This window comes from Drosophila erecta, unplaced genomic scaffold (genome assembly GCF_003286155.1).
Source record: "Drosophila erecta strain 14021-0224.00,06,07 unplaced genomic scaffold, DereRS2 tig00000000-arrow-pilon, whole genome shotgun sequence".
Lineage (NCBI taxonomy): Eukaryota > Metazoa > Arthropoda > Insecta > Diptera > Drosophilidae > Drosophila > Drosophila erecta.
Genome location: NW_020825194.1, coordinates 1,064,711 through 1,088,208, shown reverse-complemented (window position 1 = coordinate 1,088,208; position 23,498 = coordinate 1,064,711). Strand labels below are relative to the sequence as shown.

At 41.5% G+C, this 23,498-nt stretch overlaps 3 protein-coding genes across 3 annotated transcripts; 1 reads left to right on the top strand and 2 right to left on the bottom strand.

Moving 5' to 3' along the window:
- Positions 1–11,334: 11,334 nt before the first annotated feature.
- On the bottom strand, positions 11,335–12,172 carry LOC6554937 (proteasome subunit alpha type-4-like). Its single transcript, XM_001981082.3, has one exon. It carries the CDS (start codon positions 12,117–12,119, stop codon positions 11,355–11,357), a length of 765 nt encoding a protein of 254 aa, XP_001981118.1. The 5' UTR covers positions 12,120–12,172; the 3' UTR covers positions 11,335–11,354.
- A 2,744-nt stretch (positions 12,173–14,916) lies between these two features.
- On the top strand, positions 14,917–16,169 carry LOC6554936. The gene is made up of 2 exons (XM_001981081.3): positions 14,917–15,050; positions 15,470–16,169. The coding sequence occupies exons 1-2, from the start codon at positions 15,030–15,032 to the stop codon at positions 15,890–15,892; spliced, it is 444 nt and encodes a 147-aa protein (XP_001981117.1). The 5' UTR covers positions 14,917–15,029; the 3' UTR covers positions 15,893–16,169.
- A 597-nt stretch (positions 16,170–16,766) lies between these two features.
- LOC6554935 (adhesion G-protein coupled receptor G2) lies at positions 16,767–19,468 on the bottom strand. Its single transcript, XM_001981080.3, has 2 exons — positions 18,059–19,468; positions 16,767–17,999 (listed from the first exon to the last, which is right to left on the bottom strand). Exons 1-2 carry the CDS (start codon positions 19,179–19,181, stop codon positions 16,855–16,857), a joined length of 2,268 nt encoding a protein of 755 aa, XP_001981116.1. The 5' UTR covers positions 19,182–19,468; the 3' UTR covers positions 16,767–16,854.
- Between the last annotated feature and the right edge of the window lie 4,030 nt (positions 19,469–23,498).

Here is a 23,498-nt window from a genome sequence, read left to right as displayed (position 1 = left end):
GAAGATACAGGAAATGAAGATACAGGCTTTGATCCTTGATAACAAGCATACAACTAAAATAAGGTATAGAAGCACTTATTTATGTGACCACACCCTGTTTGCATTTGCCAGATTATGTACACAATTTTCAGCTGCCTTCATTTTGCACAATTGCCCGGGCAACAGATATATGCTCGTGCATTCTGATTCAGCGTGAACTTTGACGCAGCACATGTGGCCCAGGATGTCGCCACCATCCTGGTGGTCCGTCCTTTCCGGATTTGTGTGTTTTATGCCAACTTCGAGCAATTTAATTTAATTACAACGTCTGGTGGCGCCGCTGCCGCTCCGGCATCATCTAATTTCATTTTGAACCGGAGACCGGGCAACAGTTGCCCCATAAAAACAGTCACAATATGCCGTGTTTTTGGCCTGAGGTCCTTCCAGAATTGGCTGCAATCCCTAAAGCATTTGCATAAGGCTTGATTAAATTCGGCTCTGACTTCTGCAACTTATTCACAGGCATCGATTGGAAATCCAGCAGTCAGAACCGGAAATTGTCAAGGAAATGAAATGGGTTGCAGGACTGGAGTGGCCCCATTTAATTAAATACCAACTGGCAATACATAAAGTGTTTTCGCTCGGGTTCGTTCACATATCACGCGGCAAAAAGTTTCCAATTACGAATTCGTTGGCCGAGTTGTTTGCTACATCCGCATCGAGTGAAAACTTTGCGATGGCTAAAAGTTTGAGCGACCAGAGAGCGAGTGCTTCTAATGAAAAACCACTTAGGCGGAGACAAAGAAGTCCACTTAGGCTGCAGGACATGTATCCTGGCCCGGTCCCCCTCCATAAGTCAGCTTTCTACTGCTGGGAAAAAGTTTCTGCCGCTGCACATGCATTTTGTAGCGCGCCTAACGACGGGAAAATAGCCAAGGACATGTCCCCAGTGAATATCACGTCCAGGGATTCCCAATTTAATGTGCCTACTTACAGAAATAACCAACCTGCATCTACACAAATGTCGGCCAAACAAGATAACTAACTCAGATTCGCTGGCCTCAATTGTATACTTACAACATTTTACTGCTCTACGTGGGCCTGCTCTTAAAGCTGAAGCACATGACATATGGCTGGCAACATGTCGTATGCGTAATGCGACTTTTGTTGCCCTTATTAAACAATTAAGCGGTCATTTTTATTGCATCGCCGGACAAATTGGGTTGCAATTACATTCCATTTGACCTTGAACGATTTTAATATATATTTAATTCGATTCCCATCCTCTGCATCCGTGTCCATCGGTAAAACAAACATCAAAAGAGAGGAAAAGGCCCACGGCGAAATGGAAAAATGTGGCATAAAGCTCGGGCTTAATTGCCGGAAAAAAGGGTTAATTGCTCGCGTATTTGGTTTGTGCATGCCAGCAAATACCCAAGAGCCCTCTGAACGAACATAAAAAGTTTCGTTAATGGAAAACGGTGAAACAGCATGTCAGGGGGATTCGCTCTAGATACAACCCCAAAACAATTGGAAATTTCAATATTTCCGCCAAGCAAACTCGAAAATGAATTCACACAGCTCCCTGGGAGCACTTTAAGCCGGAGTTGCCTTCAAAATGCTGCCTCATAACTTTGGCAAACGCCTCAATTTTGAGTGCCTGCAGCGGACTTTCCAAGCGCTTGATGCATTTTTTATGTTGCCAGCATTACTGGGCGCTCTTCGTGACCAGGAGTGCACTGAGCGAAAATATCATTTAATGTCATGTAAATACAAAAGTATGTCCAAAATATGTACCAAAATTGGTCAACATGTCCCCTTATTTATTTAGCTGGTAGTAGTTTCCTATAAGGATACGAATTTTCGCATTCATGTGCACTACAGAAGGTATTGTTTTTTTGACATCGGTTGGATATCTCTTACGTCTGTCACAAACCTCTAATATAATTGTCTAGTTGGTAACACTAAGTTAAGTTAGTCCAGTAACACCACGTCCTGCGAACATTTTTCGCCGTGCTCGTGTATGTGCACAACTTTTATCACTTGTTTGCTTTGCATTTTACGAGCATTTAAATACAATGAGTGCCAAGCGGACAGCTGTTGCATGTACTTGTTTTCCTTTCGAGGGCGGAGGACGCAGTGCAGCATCACGTTTCCCGGGGCAGGGGACAAGGGGCTAAGCAGACAAGCTGTAATTTGCCATTTTCCGGCATGAAGCCGGCTAATTAGAGGGACAGGAGGCAGGACGAGGTCCGATTCACGCCGAATTCGGAACAAGTGTGATTAAATTCAACTCCGCATATTGCTTCCCGCTGGACAAAGTAATGCAACGAATATTTCTTGCCATTGCTAGGCTTAAAGCTCGCTTTTATGGGGCATTCAAGTTCACTATTGTTCAGTGCTAAAAAGCAGCTCATGAATGCCAAGCAGCAAACTGGCAACTATTACTTAATAAAGTGAAATATGGGAAATTTATAACCAGACACACACACACACACACATAACACCACACCGAGTTCGCAGTTCAAAATGGCAGGACGGGTGGGTCACGAACATGCTAAACTTTTCCATATTTGAGCTTCAAAATGGAATTTGTGCGCTTTCCGTACTGCGGGTGGGAATACCCCACTTGCCCAGCCAGCCACTCTCCAGATAGTTATGCAGTCAGTTTTGATTACTGTTCTGTAAACACAATAGATTAAATAAAAGCGCAAATAAATTGCATTCGAACGATGCTAGAATATTGTACATAAATATGAGAGTTCATAGTGAACTTTTTGTGGAGATCAAAGCCATCCAGTGATGGGGTTATTTACGTAAAAGAGATTTTAGACTCGGACAAAATCACCAATGATTATTTCATGGCAGCAATTTTTTTTTTGGGATTTAATTAGAGTCGATTATCATAACCAATTTAAGTCGGATTGGATGGAAATAAATATTAGCTTGCATAATAGTTATAATTTAGATAGAATTTGATTGCTACAGCAAGCCTTACTTTGCGTTAAATCAAAGAAGGAATATATCCGAGCAGTGTATGACATTAATTAGGTACAAGGTCTGTGTGACGTATCTACGCCAAAAGAAATCAAACATTCAAATTGGGTTAGGACTAGATGAAGCAGAATTTTCAAGCGAAAGCCAACGCCAAAGTACATATATACAAATAACCAGGCCCACTCAAATTCCTTCAACTAGATATTTTTGCCAATTCCGTTGGCCTGAGCGACACGAAATGCTAATGGCAGCCAGACAAATACACGGACCGAGAGACACTTTCCCGTGACAGGTAGCATTTTCGGAATGTCAACCCTTTTTATGCATACTTTCAAATTTAACAGCACTTGCCTCATTAATTTCTGAGCACTTTTACGCCCTTTGACTTTGCCACATGACAATGGCAAAGCGAATCTGCTGGATGGCTTGGTGTGGCATGAGTAAAAGCCAGAAAATCGCAAAATACTTTGGCTTAACCCATTCATGCCAGCCCCACTGACTGTCCTGCACAGCTTAACTCTCGAGTCGACTCGACTCGACTCAATTCCAGTTTTGTTTACTCTTTTTTCGGCAACTTAATTTGCTCGCATTACGTATACGACATGCAAGCCCGGCTATGTGGAAACTTTTTGCTTCTGCCGGACCAAAAGGCAAGAAAAAATAATAGAGAACAAGTGTTTCGACCGAAGGCTACCCTCTCATTTGGGTAGCATATTATATACTCGCATTTTATGCCTTTAAAGCAAATCTAAAATAATGCTAGTTATTTCTTGAACTAAGATGGAAAGAGTCTATTCCATTTACCTATATACCCCGAAAACCTAGAAGGCAGAACAAGAGAATTTGTTTTGCCAGGCTGCAATCGAATATTTTGCTGTGGTCGGGGGTGAAGTGCTCGTATTTGGCATTCTGGGTAAATTCATTTTGGTTCAGTTGTTTGCCCATTTAACTGCAAGCCACGGCAGCATGTAAATATTGATTTTTTTCCTCCTGTCCGCTGCAAAAAGCCAGTATCGCAATGAAAACTTGTTTGAACGATTTGAGGCTTGGACATGAGTGCTGACTTGACAGACTGAGGGAATCGAAGGCGCAGAAATTAGAGGCACATATAAATCTTGCCGCTCAGTAAGGCGAAAACCATACCCCAGACCAACAGTCGAGTCAAATGCCAAATGGGATTTGCTGGAACTGTGCATTGTAAAACCAATTCGTTTCCATTTGTCCTCGGCGTCACTTGCACTCTACACAACCGCATACTCGCACAATGCAATTGAACTCTGCCCCTTAACCGCCACTTCCGTTTCCGGTCGCCCAAGGAGAAGGAGTCGCTCTGATCCTGCTGCTGACAATGCGACTGACAGTAGGAATGCAAACACAATGCACAATATGGGATACGCAGCACAAAGGGATAAAAACAGAATGCAGAATGCGCACTACGCACAATACAGGTGGAGTACGGTGGTTAGGGTTTTGATTGAAAAGGGATAAGAAAATAACAGTGGGAAAGGAGTCCACATCAATAGATTCAAACATTACTTGTAACCAGAAGCATAATTCAAATTTAAACTCAAAGCTTAACAAAATTGATTGGAAATAATATATTCAATATTTTTCAGGTACTTTGGGACTTTTTAAGACTGACATATAAAACATATTGAATATTTTTTTTAAATGTCTTTTATTTAAATGCAGTAATTTTAGCCACTGTGCCAAATGAGGAGTAAGAAATCGCATGCGGCGGCGCTCAACACTTAACCTGATTGCACTCGACTCAAAGGCTGAGCTGGGATTTGCGGATTCTCCATGTGGCGAACCATTGGGCCAACTCCGGGCTTTGGGCATTTCAAATTCGGATAGCGGGATAGAACTGCTACGCCGGGCTTAATGGCCCGATTAACACTTTATGACGTACTCGGGACTCCCGGCGAACTTAAAGGCTGCTTATTTATATACTCACGTCGAACATTTATATTCGTGCATTTATGGCGAGTGCAAAGGGGAGCTATTTTTGTACTGGACATTTTGCTGGAATTGCCGTTGGTCACGACAGCCCACACATTTTGTTGTCGTCTGGCTGTTTGGTCAATACTCAATTATGGCACCCCAGTGGGCTCCATATGCTGCAGCTGGCAAAACAGGTCGAAAACAAATTGAAGGTGCAGAGGTTAAACTGCGAATCTGTCACCTGCGAGCTGACACCCGCGAACTTTCCCCTTATTGTGGGCCAAATAAAATGGAAAGCATTTAATGTGGCGTGAAAAAGCTGAGAGCGCCAAATGAATGGAATTCCAATGAATGGGGCACCGATTTGAAGATTTCAACTTTGACAGCGCCCACAGAACGCCTGAATAATTCACAAAGCGGCCACCATTTTCTTTTCAGCGTCAGGGAAAATTGACTTTTAATTTTCCACGCCAACTTGGGCAAACTGGAGTGTTTCATTTATAAACAAACAAACTGTTGGTCATCAAACAGCCAGCATTTCAATTAATATGCAAATGTACACAAGGATAATTAACCACTCTGATGTTTCCGAACGGTGAGCCTCTCTGCCTTTTGCTGCTCCTGTGCTGATGATGATGTTCAGCCATCAACCCCCCATTCGCTATTCACATCCCGAAAGGACCCGCATTTGCAAAGTCATTACCTTGGCGTCGCTGACAGGACACATTCCTCGAATTCCCACATGGCCGTTAGGCCCCAATAAAACTGACTCGTTGCCGAACTGATGACATTTCAATAAAGAGATCCAGACCCCAAACCACATTGATTAGCCAGTTGTGGGCTCGTTGGAAACGCAAATGGATTAGTGCCAGAGATGGCCAGTAACTGGGAACGTATATTCGCATTATATTTAGCATCTAAAGGTTTCAATTTGCCTATTACACAAGAACAGGTAACAGTTATTTAATTGCCATTGGGTATTGCTATGTTTGTGTAAAGTTATGTGTTGCCCGAGAAGAGCACACACACAGTTGGGCTAACTCATTATTATAATGCATAATTGCAGTTATCCCTCACAAAGGTAGTCAACAGTTAAGACCAAAACGGAGTTAGAACTTTGAAAGTGGGCGTTTCAAATCATGTTGCGTCTGTGTACAATAGGTAATTAACATTCGAATCCAGCCCAACCCCACCTGCAGCATTTGTATGGAGCGAGTGCATTGAGTAAACACAATGTGAGGGCTGCAAATGCACTGATAGCAGCCCATCAAAGCCGAATTCCCGGCGAGAACAATGCCCTCCAATTAGGCAAATGGCAAAGTTGATTAAGTCAGCCGCCGTGCTGGGAAATTGCAGGGCCGCCTCTTATCCACATGCCCATCAAATAAAGGACCCAGCAATTTTCATTTATTGCACACAATTTCAATTATATCGAGTGCTGTCCGGGCCGAATCGAAGCCGTGACAAATGCCAATGCCTATTGCGGGATGGATTTACACGGCTTCTGCGGCAAATGGAAGTCATTTATCAAAACCAAAGGCGCTGACTCGGCAGCCATCACCTGGATAAGAAGATAGGAAGAGCCCGGAAAGCCCAGCCAAGGACCTTTTGTTTGATTCGGTGTTGCCATTTCGGGTTGGCTGTGCTGGCTGGCTGCTTTGGTCGCTGACAACCGGAGATAAATACGCACATACAGGTCATTTTATTGTCGTCCGTTTTCCTTCGTTTTCGGTGCGCATGGGAGTCCTGGCGAAATCCTGGCGAAATCCTTGCAGGGAAATCGGTGTGCTGTGCATATTTAATGGCGTATGCAAATGCAGAGGGTCCAAAATGGCTCAAAGGCTTGTATATTTACGAGTCCAACAATGCCACGAAAACATATTTAACTCGCTCGCATTGTGCCTTGTATCTTCGGTTATCCACCATTTGTAAGCCATGCCGAATGTCACAGGACATTCCACAAAACAAACCACTTGGCCCTAGTTCCCTTCTCCAGCCACCTTAAAGACCCCAATCCGCATTATACTGCGCAGCTGTCCTAAATCAAATGGCCCATATTTTTGCCTGTCACCCGATAGGACGTCTTATCGATGGGTCTTTTTTGACCTAGTTTACCTAAAGGAAATACCAAAATAAAGCCCATTCATCTCTCTCCACAATAGCTGAAATGGCGATTAGGGCACTTTAAATAATACATATACAACATTTCGTACAGGTATATAAGCTACAGTGCTCTTTTATTTATATACACACAATACAGTGATAGGAATGAACTTTTTTAGGTTCAGTCGAAATATCTCGTAGTTTCGATGGTAAAATGAAATTCCGAAAATTAAATGAAATTTTATCGAATTTGCGCACTTTACAACAAATTTACCTAGTAATCAACCTAATTTGTTGCGTTTTTTGGGTTTGTGTTTTGATGAACGGCAGGTGTGAAACATTTCATTGCCCAAAAATAACGACCTCTGTGAATTTTCACCGCCCCCAGCGGTTGGATATTTATTGTCTAAACGAATCTGCCGGAGTGCCTCGAAATTAATGGCCGTGGCAACTTGAAAGCAGTAAAGGGACCAAAGGGAGGACTTTAAAGCCAAGTTACAAAGTTACCTGGCCCTCGGCTCATTGGACCGTTCTTATCGATTGGGTTCGCGCCTTAATTATGAGTGGGGCGAAAGAGATTGGAGCTGCCCATGCTTTTTCACTGATTGCACAACCGATGCTGATTGATGGCACCGTGTCAGTTAGATTAATCGACTGGTCCTGGCTAAGCGAAAAACTTAAAGTGCACCAAAGGCGGATCCAAAGTGCACGGGCACTACATGAAAATCGCATTTGCTTCTTTTATGGCCAGAGTTAATTTGGCCTAATGCATTCTGCGGACCCAACTTTTGGGGCGTCTGGTTTAAAGCCTCAAAAAAGCTGGAGCTCGAGCATTAATATTAAATGTGCCCAACGGCTTGGAGTTTTGGCTAGAAGAGCTCAAATCATGCGCAACTTGAAACAAATTGTTGAGCATTCCGTTGGAGCCAAGGTCCCGTCCCAAGACTTGGCAATACTCGTATATGTCAGCCAAGTCAAGCCAAGGACTGGCAACAAGTAAGCAAACATACAACAATGTCTTGGATGTGTGCATTAAAAGTCAATGACTCGGCAAATGAATTGCAGGCCCAGGCAAATTAAATTAGCGTAGCGTCTTGATGTCCTTGTGGGCGACCCTAAGTCGAAATTGTTTTTATTGAAGGATAGGGCGAACCCGAAGTACGGCTGTCCACTTTATGAGTCGAATGTAGCATAACATATTTAAGTTACCTGGCGTAAAATGCGCCAAATGGTAATCAATATTCCGCGAGGCCGGACTTAATTAGTCAAATCCAAGGAATAGTATGGTTTCTTGGTCCTTGGTCAGCACCAAAATTTATGTTGGTTGGAAATAATTAAAGTTAATTGAGTATAAAAAGTTGGCGGAAATTGGATAGGCCTGCACAAGTTCCATTAAATCTTTGGGCTGAAAGCTGAAATTTCATGCGGTGTGTGGTGGGAAATTAAAATACTCAGCCAGTGTCGATTTCACAACCCAGCATCTGACATAATTGCACTGCCAGCCAGTTGTCCTCTAAGCCAGCTTTAATATGTTGGCAAAAGACACAAAGAGAGCGGGCTAAGAGAGGGCTTAAGAGAGCGAAAGAGCGGTCCTGCGCAGCTGTTGCTGCGGATCCTGTTGCTGCTATGCCCCGCCTGCAGGGCTTACGTTGCGTATACGCAACGATACGTTACTCATACGCCCCGTAGACCCAAGCTGAGACCAGCTGGACACAAAGAAGGACGAAGGACTGCCAACAGTTGGCGGCATCTAACGCATTCGAACGGTACTCAACCGGAAGTGCGACTTACAAACAGCCAAAATCCACAGTCTGGCATTCTTGGGCGTACATAATGCATATATACGTATATATATAGGGATAACCCCTGGGCGCATTGTTCCCAAGGCATTATGGAACGTGTCTGGGCATCTCTTGAGTTTTGTTGTTATTCTAGGGTCGAGAGGTGTTCTTTGGAAGCACTATGAAGGCGCTCGCAAATTCAAATCCATAAAAGTGTCATTAGGGTGGCGCATAAAACACAAAAGGTGCGCCCAGAAATTAATTAAAAAGGCAAACTGAAGACCGGAATTAATGGCGCATAAGATTTATGCAAACAGGCAGTTGCCTTTTTGGAAATATCCTTGCTGAAATGTATTGGCCTTAAAAGTGTTTCGATTCTACGGCCAAGACTGCACGGCCACTTCACTGGTTGTTCTTATTCGCTATATAAATAGTTGTCTTTCCCCTGTCGCTCTTTACCCAAGAACAGAATATTAAATTTGTTTTTGTGATGGGGCGAAAAGGTCAGGCGTTTAATTTTGCACGCAAAAATTAGCAAAAATAGAACTTAAATATTTATACAGACCGAAACACGTGGGCGCATTCAAATTAGGTTGTCATGGGGTAACAAAGGAGTAATGTCCTCGAAAAACTCGTGTAAACGGAATGGACACTAATGCCAGACTTTGTTTACGTTTTGAGCTTTGTTTGCCCCATAAAACAGCAGCCCCAACGAATGTCAGAATGTCCAAATGAAGTTATTTGAGTGTGTGTTCGGCAAACACACACACAGATACTCACCCACACTCACAGAATTGTGGGCAATTAAGCGATGTGCTTAAGCCTGATGAGGTTTTCACCGCGAGATAAATATCCGAGCAGCAAAAGAAAGCCGCCCGACCACATTTGTCAGTCCAGCCGAATTAATAGTACACGGCAAGAAAATACTTAAAAGCTAATTTTTTGTAGTAGTTGAATATACCTCTCGGTATTTGTTTAACAAAATTCAGTGGCATTTAACAGAAGGGAAACTACTTTAGTGCTTTCAAATAAATTTTATATTTGTACAAGTTTCTGAAAAGATACAGGCTTCCCAGAATTAAATCATATATGCACAATATTATTATAGAAATTTCTTTCACTCTGTGCAGAGGGATAAGCATATGTTTTGTGGTCCTGTCGAGAGTAATAATTGCGCAGGCACATTACGGTTATTTGCTGAAGTAGGCGCAAGTATGGGATTAATTTGATTACACTCCAATGAATGGTTGTGTATTTGAGAACCATTTCGATGAGTACAAGGCACAACGTTATTTGTGTTTGAATAAGGGGTTATTCGCACCGATTGTATTGACCCCTTGTCAATTTCGTGGAAAGAACAGTGGCAAACACTTGGCCACAAGGAGAGCCATTTCATTAGAAGCTAAACATAAATTAGCTTTTAAGTCGATGTTAGTTGTATTTGTCTGCTGTCTGTTGCTTTGTTTAAAGTTCATAGAGCGTGAAATGCGAACAAGTTAATTGAAATTCCTGCAGCGTTTCACGTGCGATTGTTTGTTCTCGAAGGACACAACAAGAAAATGAAAACTCGCTCCGAAGGAAAGCATTTCTTTTTTTTGCAGCTGGCTTGACTTTTCCTCTCCGAACTCCTGCCATTTCCCTTGGCTGAGCAAACACTTAGCCGGTGTGAAAAAATGTAGACAAGTGTAAATTTATATTCCCTTCTGCGGGAAAGGGGGGTCCTTGGCCACTTAGAGCTACTCGCCGGGAAATGTGAGAGCACGGTGTATAACTTTGACGTGAGCCATAAAGGAATTTAAATATTTCTCCAGGAGAAAAGCTATTTGCATTGTTTATTCAGCATAACTACGAGCAGACAAGGTATCTGCTGCTCAGTTTTCCAGGGTTGGTGAAAGTAGCAGAAACTAGCAAGTTTATTGCACATGAGCGCCAAACTTTTGCAATCCGAAGTCCAAATGTAGCGCTATAGTACCTCAGCTGCCACTATTCCCCTACATTTTCATTTTACTGGCCTGCGATTTGCATATTTCACATAATGTGTATATAAACAAACCGTATAGTCGCTAAAAACCACACCGCATCAAAATGGCCCCCGGGAATTGCGTCAAAACGGGAATGTGTTGCCGCATTTTCATACAACTCCATCGAGATTGGCTTATCTGCACACTGAACCAAAAATATGGCAAAAAAGTGGGTTTATTTAGTTCGGTTTTGCTCTCGCCACTGCTAGAAAACAAGTGAATGGGATAAATAATTCGGGCGTAAAATCCGGAGTATAAAAAGAAAAAGCTCTCATGTAGACAGTATACCTGTCTGTGCCCATATTTTTTGAACTACTAAATAAACAGTGGTGGCAAAATAAAAATAGTATAATAGATTTGGAATATATGAGACTTGACGCTGGAAATAAGTTTTTAAAATAAGTTTAGTTTAATACTTATAAAATTTCTAAACTAGCGCAGGGAGTTTTGCTTGTAGCCTTTATTTTGTATTAACATGTAACAGAAAAGTTGACATACAATAAAAAATTTCTGAAATTAAACAATGACTTTAATACTTTCGCCTGGCGATTTGAAACTGCAAAATGTTATGCTTCTGAATTAGGTTGTGTACCTCAATTTTCTCTAAGATATGAAATATGGTGGTGTTATAGAAGCGCTGTAGTACAGCCATTTCCAGCTTCGCAGGGGTCAAGCTATCTCTATCCAAGGTCATGCCCATGACCTTGATGGCTACATCCTTGGCTTCCTCGAGCGAGGGACTTGCGTAGCCCTTGCTGAATAGTTCCTTCTGAAGCATTTCCATGGCCGCCCCTGATTTGCGGCCAATGCATGTGGCCTTCCAGCCACTGTAGTTCCCACTGGGATCGGACTGATACAGCTGGAACCCGAAGCGGCAGTCCCAGCCCATGTACAGAAAGGATACCCCGAAGGGTCGCTTGCCGCCGTATTGCGTATACGCCTGTTTGATGTCACACAGGTTCGTGACCAGCTGCTCGCAAGGAATCATCTCACCGTAGGTGCTAACATATTGTTGGGCGATCAGGCGCAATTCGGTGGTCAGCACGTTTCCATCCGCCTTGTTGCCCGTGGCGCAACAGGCAGCGTCCTCGTTCAGCCTGCAGATCCTGGGCGCAGGAATGCTCGAGTCCAAGAGCTTGTCCACGCTTCGCTCCGTAGCCAAAATGACTCCGTTCTTGGCCAGGATGCCCAGGCAAGTGTTCGACTGCGAAGCGGCCTCCATCGCGTACTCTACCTGGTACAGTCGGCCCTCAGGCGAAAAGATCGTGGTGCGGGAATCGTAGAGACGCGCCATAGTTTGGTGAAATATAATAATATGTAGTAGAATACTTGAAGCCTGGATATGGATCGATTGCTTTAAAATATGTAGGGTAGCAAACGAGAAGTTCCCACATACTAGATTTTTTTTATATTTTACAGTAAAAATATGATCTGTATAATATGTAATTTCAGTTGCATTATAATGCAGGAATTGCATTAAAATATAATCTTTACTTAATATATTGATAACAGCATTTTGAAAGTACAGAATGGTCTTGTTGGGATTGCCCTTATTTTTAAGTCCAGCAGTCCATGCATTTTTGTTAAGTAAAAAATTTCCAACTGCTTTTCCATTCCCTTTAAGCATCATTTATTCTCATTTTCCGCAGCGAAAAGTGTTTGTGGCTTTGGGGATTATTGCACAAAGCGCATAAACTTATTAAATATGCAAAATGCCTCTTATTTTTCCTCTGGTAAATGGAAAGGCTTGGCTGTCAGTCGCAAATTTGAGGCACAGCTCTGCGTTATGATAAATGATTTGCCAGCAGGGAGTTGTCGAGCGGCGCAGGAGGCATAAATTATGAACGGGGCCAAAGGTCAAAGGTAGAGCAATGCCTCTGGGCCACAGACGCTACTCCATTAATGTCAAAGAGCTCTGTCACTTTTCCAATTGACTGCAGTCGGCAAACTATCTTAATTAGCTTCTCGCTGGCCAACAAGTTCATTCAACATCTGGATTGCCCTAACCTAAATTTTCCTTATATAGATAAGCTGAAAAGGATGTCGTGCCAGTGCAGTATAAAATCGAAGATCCACACTACGATCCCGATTGGTGGTTAGGCAATGGTAATGGGTCTGTCTGGACGCTCCACTCCCAAAAAAAGGGAATGATGCCACTCCCTGGTAGACGGGGAGAAGTGGGTCTTAAGTGGAGTGCGCCAAGTCGATTGGAAAGCAATTCGCTTGCCCTTGCCATGCATAAAATATGAGGCAACCGGGGCCATAACTCAATTTGCTGCTACATGCAGCAAATCCCCCTCCATCGCCCGAGTTGTGGCATCATCATCAAATCGAAATCGGTACCGGATTAAAAATAAAATGCCCGTCTGCAATTCGGTTTAGTTCAAAAGCCCATCAAACTCATTACGTAGCATTCAAGCCGGACCATTTTGGCCACGTTTCCATATTTTTTGAGCCGCCTTCTTTGTTTATTTTTTGACAGCCGAATCCCCAAACGTCGAGCGTATGTGACAGAGGATTTAGCACTCGGCGCCAGCTGGACTCAAATCAGCAGAAAAATGAGGCAAAGAGCTGGTGGTTATGGCTGATTATGATGCGCCCCTTGTAGAACACACACGCCATATGAAATATGAGCGAGTGAGAAGAGCTGAGCCGGAAACGACCCTCATCAATATGGATTTTGTGACGGACATGTGGGCCACGTTTGCGCTAAGTGCCAGTCCAAGTTGAATTGAGTTGAGTTTGTTAAATTAATTGCATAAATAATTTACATAGTAATTACACGCAGTCCTGCGAGAAAGAGGAGTGCAGACTCCCCTCCGTTTGCATATAAATCAAAATGCTAATGCAATCGAGTCGATATTTGCATTTTACGTAATCTTGCAAATCCGTAATTACGTAATGCAGCCACAAGCCGATTGCCAGTCGCAGTCGTTGAGCTTTAATTGCGTTTCCGTTTCCGTTCCGCTGACTCATCGAATATTAACCCCACACTTTTGGCGCGAGAACTAGAATTTCCCCCACTTGGCTTCCGGATGCCACAAGCGACATATATATTGCATGAATAGGTAAAGTGGCTAAGTTAACGTCTGAAAAGAGGGTGATTTTTGCGTCACTTAATGATTTAACTAATAGCTTTGATCATATGTAGCAGATTAAGCAATTGGTCCCCTAATTTATGATGCTTGTAAACTGTTTATCTAACTTAATCGATCAATAGAAAAATAAATTAGCGACTGCTCCTATTCTGCTCCACTGATTACCATTTTACAATCAATCGCGTAGTCATAAAAATGTTTAAAGATCATTTACCAAGTGGCGATGTATATATATGTTAATCTGCTCAATCGATTGATCATCGGCCATTTCAACATCTCAATCGATCAGGGCAGGTCGAACAACTATTGCATGACCACAATTTAATGGCTTAGCATATGAATCGCATTATGGTTTTTGTGTCTGGTTGTCTGTCCATCTTGGGATCAAAAACCATACTCTTCGCGTATCAAATGGCAAGACAAACGATCGACGCTCTTTTAATGCGCATTGTTGGGCATAAAGAGGCGTCGATTAAAAATCAATATAAATACATCGATTGCTATTATGAACGCTCTACAAAGGAAGCTCTGGACATGCTTAATAACTCGTATGCTTATAGAGACTTGTATGCAAATTACTAAGTGAAGAACCCAACCCATGTAAAGTGAGCATTCATAAAGTTGATTTATGCAGTCGAATCAAGCCGCATTTGCATAATTATAATGGCGTGAACAGCCAAAGAGTCGCCCCAAAGTCTAAGCCCGAAAACACGACCCACAAATCTATCACTGGGATCTCTTTGGTGGTCAAGAAAAAATGGCAAAGATTGCGATGGACCCTCGTTTTTCCAGATCTGCTGGCACCTCGTGATCGATCCAACTGGATTGCCAAATGCATAAATCACGTGCCAGTGCCGAAAAAATAAAAACAGCATCAGATCAGAGAATGGAGATCGGAGAACGGAGAATGTCTGCGACTGGCTTAGCTTACTAGTTGGTAGAAATTATGTAAATGCTTAAGACTAGACCCTGATCTTGAAACGAGTCGGCGGAGCAGAAGCTCGAATCACTTCAGTTTGCTGCTGCGCTAACTGGAGATCGGTCGAAAATTTAGAGTGGGAGCTGCCCCTCGAAAACAACGTGTTTTGGATACAAGTTTACGGACCATGTACAGGACTTTGGTTTGGGTAAGCTCACAGCCGAAGTAGGGTTTCAATGGATACAAATGCTATTCATGAATCGAACTTGTTCGAATTCATTTCATATTTTCAAATATGTTTCTTCCGTGATTCATATAAGATCTATGAATTTCTAATCCGTTGGATATTCAGCTTTTATAAATAGTACTGTGTTTTTGAATTTGTCAGTGATAATAAATGTTTCATTCTATTCAAGCTCAACTGAACTAAACTAGTTGTCAACCTTTAAAGTATTCTTTTTTTTTACATTTTGCAACAAATTAATTCGGCTCTTAAGATAAGGCGGCTTGTTTATTTAAAGCCAAGGCTTCGCATAAAAGCATTAACGTTTTAAGAGGTCAGACATTCGCACGCAGTTTGTTTGCTTATTTAAATATATTATTAATTAAGGGTAATTTGTCTTGCAGCTGCTAACCCTAATGGCGGTGGCAAGTGCCGCCAACTCTGGTCGGGACTACCTGCCACGCCCCCAGGCCAGAGCCTATGTCTACGGCACGCCCCCGCCCAGCACGATGGCCCAGCTGCGGCGGATAATCCAAGGTCACCTGGAGCGCTTCCAGCAGGCTGAGCAGACCCACTTTTCCCGCCGCGCCAACGTGCAGCTGGGGAAATCGGAACTGCCGGCGGAGAGAAAACCGCTGGCGATGCAACTGTGGGTGGTTCGCACGCCCGCCGTTTCCGGCGCGGCCTCGGATAACGTCCTCGATTACGCCCTGCCGCCCAACACACCCACTCCGAAGGACTACGCGCACAAATTCCTGCCCGAGGGCAAGGATGTGGTACCCGGAAGCTCTTACATACCGCTGCGGTTGGTGGTGATAAAGCGCTGAGGCTGCTCGATGAATCTTGGGCGGCGGCTTGCCTTTTGTTGTTCGAAAACAAGTTCCGGCGGAATGCCTATACCCGATACCCGATACTTAATGCCCAACCAGTAGTTGGCTAATTGGCTTTAAGCTTACTGGTTCCTAGCGCTAGTCTGGCAATATTTTAGTTGTTTATGTTAAGGCCTAAGTTCGCTAATCTAAATTAAGGCACCACATCCCGGGGTCCGTGACTAAGACTTCCGACCTTATCCGCATCCAATAAATTCGAAATTAAGACTCAGCCACATGGCGTCGTAAGCTATGAAATACATTCACCAAAAACCAAGTTGTCATCTCATTTACATAAATTAGAAGTCATAAATTTAAAGTGAGCGGGGAACTACTTGGCTCGAAACGGTTAGAAGCTGTATTCAAAACCGGTTAACTTTTATGTGGCGGCTGTAATCAAGAGCTTAAAGCTGTGCTGTGGGGTTTAGTCTTTGACTAAGTTTGAAAAACAAGGCTAAAAGCTCTGTATTGGCTATACCAAAGTTCACCGTTAGTATTTATACAAAAGTAAAATGGCAAAACGTGGAAGTTGCTCTGTACACTAATGAACTCTTCATCACTTTCATATTGAGCCCCAATATTTACATTTAGGTTTTATTTGAAAAGTCTGATGAATCATTATCTTAATGACTAGCCCCTAATCTACTTTTCATGTTCTACGCAAAGGGGTATTATACTCGGTTGCCATAAATACCGGGATTAGAGATTGCAGATTGTATAATCATCCAGCACACATTATGGTGCCATTAATGAATGAAAATTATTTATATAAGTTGGACTTTCCCTTATTTCACACAACTAAGTTTTTGTATTGAATCAAGATTAACCACAATAATTTAGAAATTTAAAGATAGTATGTAGAATTTATATACAATTTGTTTTCCTAATACAAACTTAATAGTAAACTATACTAATCAATACTAAATACTAGTACTGTTAGTTGATGAATGGCTCAGGCCTTGGAAAATCGAGTCCGTGCGCATTTGTATAGTTTCCTGATTTCTCTTCTTGCACGAGTTGCAACAGAGACCCAACCAGGCCCGCTGGTTTTCCTTGTTAAATACTATAAAGTAAAGGAATAAAACGAATCCCTGCAGAGTGGCTGTCAGGCAGAACAAGTAGGCGAAGACCCTTCCAAAACCGAAATAGGTACACAGTCCAAAAATCCAAGTTATGCCCAAGAGAAAAAAGAGCAGCACAAACAGACCCAGTTGCTTGAAGATCAGATCACGTTTGAACAGGGCTGTATAGACACTCCATGAGATGTATCCCACCAATATTGCATTGGCCACCGTGATAAGGCCAATAGGCATTATGACTCCCAGACTTAAGGCATATCCTGAGGGATAACAGAGGATGGGATAGTCCATCGACGAGTTACTGGGCCTGTAGGAATCGGGTTCCAGAAAAACCACCAACAAGGTGGGTATAAGTGGCAATGTCCAGGCCGCTACCGCCGACATTAGTATGTAATGTCGTGGGTGATTGACGCCAATGACCCGGACATATCTTTGATACTGCAGAAATCCAATGATAAACATCCAGCTGAAGACAACCAGCAGTAGATATTGCATCACGGCTCCAACCAAAGTACATCGTTCCGATTCAGATTGCTCCAGCTGCTCCAGCAAATGGCTTTGACTCATGATCAGGAAGAATATCAACTGAAGACCCAGGGCGGTACAGAGATTCAGCAATATCTTCGTGGAGGCTAAAGTGCGGAAGCTCTTAAACACAGCTGCAGTGACAAAAATCATTAGAAGTCCTAGTAGAGAAAGGGTCAAGCCCACATTGGTGATTACATCCAAGGAGTGATCATCTTCATTGGCGTCCAGACCAGCCTGCATTTTGCTGACTCCCAGTAGAAATGTAAACTGGGTCAGATGATCCGCATGGCAGAGTATCACTGGGTGCGATGAGGTCTCCAAGCTGCCTCCGCCGCAGGTGGATATTCCATCGCTAAGCCAGGTCTCATAGTTCCAGTAGCCACATCCGCCCTCAGACTGAGTTTGATTCGCCTTTGCATTGCGCAGGAAAAAAGGCAACTTTTCTGGTAGCTTGTTATCTGAATAGAAGATAATACATTACAACATATATACCTATATTGTTCCTCAAAACACTCACCATCCAATCCTGGTATTGTTATGGATATAACATTACTAGTTGGCCGTCGTTTGATATCCTCTTCCGTCTCCACAAAAAGGGAATCTCGTGTATAGACCTTAAAAACTAAGTAAGAGGCTCCCTTTTTCTTCAGTAGGCTCCACAGTTTATCGGGAATAAAGACCGCACTTTCTAGATTTTCCATGGCCCTTATATCTTCCTCGTTATCCGATAGGTGAAGCATTTCAAAGCGCGACGTATTGCCACCAGAAAAGTTGACTATCCCAGAAACATTTTTCACTTCTGGATCCACAAAAAATACACTGAGTTCGCTCGTCTTTAGAACTATAACACCCATGTCAAAAAAGGGATGGAACGTAAACTCAGTGCTGTTGGCAAAAGAAGTGCTGTTTAACTTTAATATTGACGGACTGAGTTCATCCAAATAATCCTCAAAGTTGCTAAGTAGAGCATTTGTGGCATTCGCGTCTGCTGAAAGACGGAGGGTTTCATTATCTGTAGACATCACTTTTTGGCATATCGTCATCAAGTCCCCTACTACTGTGGCATTTCTTTCCGGTTTTTTGACCAGGGAATCGAAAATCTCTGAAATACTGAAGACATCGGCGGCGGCCAGTTTTTCCTGAGACTGAGTCAGCAGGCTGCTCAGTTGGCTAATCATATCCGGAGGACTCTTCACAGCGAGAAGGTTTATACTGGAGCTGAGTTCCGGTGCCGATCTACAGGTCACGTGATCCAAGCTCTGCCAAACTCTGTTTCCATTTCGAATTTGGCACCTCCGTCGGATGGGAATTCCCCTTTCGTTCAGGCAGAGATCCCTAAGATTTGCCTTTTGGCCAACTCCCGTTTTCTCCACGCGATTGATTCGCTTTTCCTTGCCCTCGTCCGTTTCGTATTCCAGTTCAAAGTCCTCGGCCTTGCAGAATCCTCGGTTGCAGTCCTTGTAGGGATTGTGCGACAACTGACCATCCGCATCCACGCAGAGGAGGAAGCGCAAGTTCTTCAGGTGGCAGTAGTCCAGGCACCTGCCCACATTCGGCTGATCCAGGGCGTAAAGGGGGGGATTTGTGCCTCCAGATACGAGTATTAGGTAGCCAGCAATCCACCAGAGAAACAGCAGCATAGCACTATCTATTTGTACCCAACTTAAGCGCAGGCTGCGATGTCGCACTCCCGAAGCTCCGCGATCGACTGACGGGGCTGAGATAAAATGCGAGTGGCGATAAAACGAGTTTTCCTCTCCTCATCCCTGTAAATAGGGCCTGCAAGAATTGCCACTTTCCTCATTATTCTATGTGGTATTTGAGTTGCCGGTCTATTTCGAGCAGAGCTCAAGGTCAACTGGTTCTCCGGTTCTCTGGTCGACGATAGGAATTGCAGCATTTTCAAAGGTCGAACGGTGGGTTCTTTCTGGGTGTTAAAAATACTTTTAAAATTTCTTCAAATACAAAAAGCCAATCAAAAATCTCTAAACAGTTGGATGAATAGTTTTAAATATTTTCTTATATTACTTTACTTCAAGTCAAACGTCACATGAACCTTTATAATTGTGGGTAATATTTATACAGTAGTACAGTTAGCTTTGAGGGTACTGAACTTCCTAATTAAAACAAGATAGAATGCTGTAGTCGAGTTCCCCGACTATTAGATACCCGTTACTCAGCTAGTGAAAGTGCAAACGAGAAATTTTAATACTTTGTGGAATATCGGTACAAATTGTGTAAAAAAAATTCAACAAAATTTTCTAACGCGTATTCGTGACAGTTTTGGGCAAATTGTGGCCGTTTTCGTAAAATTACAAAAAATTTTTGAAAAAAAAAATTCTAAATTTGAATGCAGATTTTTAGAGAATTGCTTCAGAAACATTTAGAGGTATGCCACTTAAAATTCCGATGAAGATAAGTTGAGTTATGGGGTTTAGAACTTCAGCCTGGGGACATTTCTTAGTATTCTTGAATTTCTACAGCATCATAACATCAGAAAAAATACAAAAAAAAATACCAAAAAAAAAAATTCTAAATTTGAATGCAGATTTTTAGAGAATTGCGCCAGAAACATTTAGAGGTATGCCACTTAAAATTCCGATGAAGATAAGTTGAGTTATGGACTTTAGAACTTCAGCCTGGGGACATTTCTTAGTATTCTTGAATTTCTACATCATAACATCAGAAAAATGACAAAAAAATTAAAAAAAAATATATTTCTAAATTTGGATGCAGATTTTTAGAGAATTGCACCAGAAACATTTAGAGGTATGCCACTTCAAAATCCGATTAATATAAGTTGAGTTATGGGGTTTAGAACTTCAGCCTGGGGACATTTCTTAGTATTCTTGAATTTATACATCATAACATCAGAAAAATGACAAAAAAATTTAAAAAAAATAAATTTCTAAATTTGAATGCAGATTTTTAGAGAATTGCGCCAGAAACATTTAGAGGTATGCCACTTCAAAATCCGATTAATATAAGTTGAGTTATGGAGCTTAGAACTTCAGCGTGGGGACATTTCTCAGTATTCTTGAATTTATACAACATCATATCAGAAAAATGACAAAAAAATTAAAAAAAAAAAAAATTCTAAATTTGAATGCAGATTTTTAGAGAATTGCGCCAGAAACATTTAGAGGTATGCCACTTCAAAATCCGATTAATATAAGTTGAGTTATGGAGCTTAGAACTTCAGCGTGGGGACATTTCTCAGTATTCTTGAATTTATACAACATCAGAACATCAGAAAAATGACAAAAAAATTTTAAAAATATATATTTCTAAATTTAGATGCAGATTTTTAGAGAATTGTGCCAGAAACATTTAGAGGTATGCCACTTCAAAATCCGATTAATATAAGTTGAGTTATGGAGTTTAGAACCTCAGCGTGGGGACATTTCTCAGTATTCTTGAATTTATACAACATCATAACATCAGAAAAATGACAAAAAAATTACCAAAAAAAAAAATTCTAAATTTGAATGCAGATTTTTAGAGAATTGCTTCAGAAACATTTAGAGGTATGCCACTTTAAATTCCGATGAAGATAAGTTGAGTTATGGACTTTAGAACTTCAGTCTTGGGAAATTTTTAGTTTCTACATTTCATCACAATAGAAAAAATACAAAAAAATTAACAAAAAAAAAATTCTAAATTTGAATGCATATTTTTAGAGAATTGCACCATAAACATTTAGAGGCATGCCACTTTAAATTCCGATTAAGAGAAGTGGAGTTATGGACTTTAGAAATTCAGCCTTGGGGCATTTTTTAATTTTTTTGAATTTCTACAATATTATCACATCAGAATACAAAAAAATTGATCCTGATCAAGAGTATATGTACATACTTTATATGGTCGGAAATGCTTTCTTCTGCCTGTTACATACTTTTAAAGTAATCTGGTATACCCTTTTACCCTACGAGTAACGGGTATAAAAAAAAACAAATAACCCTGATAATAAGCTAAGTGGTAATTATCAAATTTTATATATACCAAACCCCTAACAATAATGTTAATTCGTTTATCGCATACAAGCGAGATTCTCTGAATTGATAAAGTTTAATTGGTTCTCTTTCAACACCGTTGCATGCATGGATAAAACTAATAGAACTAACAATTAAATAAAAAACATATTTTTTGTTATTCAGGGTAATAATGGCTACCGGTTCTTATTATTTTTGTTGTTCTCTCAGATTTTTAAAAATGCAACTTTACTTAACACGAACTTTGAGTTGCTAGCTGCCATAAGCATATGCATGCATAGATCGGTAGCTACAGGTTTTCAACACCTATGATAAGCAGCCGCCACCTTTAGATAGTTTCCTAACTGCTAGCTAGAAGGTAAAGATAGAGGTATTCAAATATTTGCATTCAGATAGACGCGAAACATGCGATGATGTTAGACTTTCTCATGAAAATAATGTTCTCTTGTTCAAGCTGTGAAATCTTTATCTGTGGAGATAAGGTGAGCATTTCAATTAAAGAATCTATGGGTATACTTTTTTAGATTTCAAGAAAAGCAAAAATAGCTTTTGTATAATAGATAAAGCCATTTGCCAAATTATTAAGACCAAGCAATTCAAAATACCGAATACCACTTTCTTTTTGTCAGTGTTCTGCGCACAACTCGTTAGAGATGTATTCCATCCGTCGATGGAATTAACGGCGTGAATAATTAGATGCGCTACTTGAATGGCTGCCACCAACATCGTCAATGATCACTTGATATTTTTTCACTTTCTGAGTAGCCACTCAAGTTTGGAGAACTCGCGCGCGCTCGTAGAAACGAATAGAAACTGAATATTTTCCGACAATTTAGAGTCTAAACTGTGGAGAACCCCCGTCATCTGTCAACGGCGGCAGAAGATGAAGCAGAGCTGTAGTTGATGAATTGCTATATGTACTACTGTTCCTATACACCTGTGTTTCAAGTTGATAAGAAAAACTGCTCGTGCTATTCATGGAATTCCCCTCCATTATTGTGTGAACTAATACGACATTTATTATTATTTACATGCCTTACCTTTTATTCTACCACTCAAAAACTTTGAATAACCCTGCTGTAATCTATCCAATCTATGTATTGAGTAGGCGGTGACCTCTGGCACTTGGCTTACAGTTCCTGGAAATGTTTAAGCTCTGGTCAAATTGGAGTATTTAGATTCAATTATTATTGATGCAAATGGAAGACGCATCAATTGAGATATGTCATAATATTGCAAGGATATTATTCACCTCAACTGTGAAGCATTTTCACATCAGACATGTGGACCTCAGGGCGATTGAATTTGAATAAAATGAAATTTGTGCTCGGTAAGCATGTGCTTGTTAGGTAGTAGTAGTAGGAGTAGTTAATAGGTAGTGTAAGATACAAACTCATTTGTGATGGCAGTTCTAGGTAATTAAATAGAAGCGAGCTAACGAGAATAATTATTATTGAGTTGGGTCGTTCAACAATGTTAAACTGCTTAAGAAGGCCATAAATTATGTTTAAAATTTGTCGCTTGACCTACTTTGAGTAGATGTACGTTGGAATACTTATTTCTATGACAACATTTTTGCTCACTTTTCGCTTTGCCTCAGAAGCAATATCATCACTGGCACGTAAAGCGGCACAAAAAGACGCAGGACGAAGGAGCTGCAGAGGGTCCTGCCTTTCATTGTCATAGAAGACATGTTTCGGCTGTGCGGAGTGCTCCGGCAAAGTTGGTTCCACTTCAGGAATTTATTTACTCAAGTGTGATGCGATTATCCTGATGCACTTGTTCTTTGTCTCAATGCGCTAGTTACGCCCGCTGGGCACCGCCCAAAAACAAAAAAGTATACAAAAACGAAACAGAATGGAATATTTTCGTGAGACTCTGGGTGGCGTGTGCAGCAATAGCAATTGAGAGCGTTGCGGCCTCTTAATTAAATGCCAGCCCGATAGTCATCTTCTGCGAACCAAA

What these genes read in the sequence shown, in the direction of transcription:
- LOC6554937 (XM_001981082.3), bottom strand. Translation starts at nt 12,119, where the DNA reads ATGGCGCGTCTCTACGATTCCCGCACCACGATCTTTTCGCCTGAGGGC.
- LOC6554936 (XM_001981081.3), top strand. Translation starts at nt 15,030, where the DNA reads ATGTACAGGACTTTGGTTTGG. An exon ending in TGTACAGGACTTTGGTTTGG is followed by an intron (nt 15,051 to 15,469) that starts GTAAGCTCACAG and finishes TTTGTCTTGCAG; the next exon opens with CTGCTAACCCTAATGGCGGT.
- LOC6554935 (XM_001981080.3), bottom strand. Translation starts at nt 19,181, where the DNA reads ATGCTGCTGTTTCTCTGGTGGATTGCTGGCTACCTAATACTCGTATCT. An exon ending in AACAATACCAGGATTGGATG is followed by an intron (nt 18,000 to 18,058) that starts GTGAGTGTTTTG and finishes TCTTCTATTCAG; the next exon opens with ATAACAAGCTACCAGAAAAG.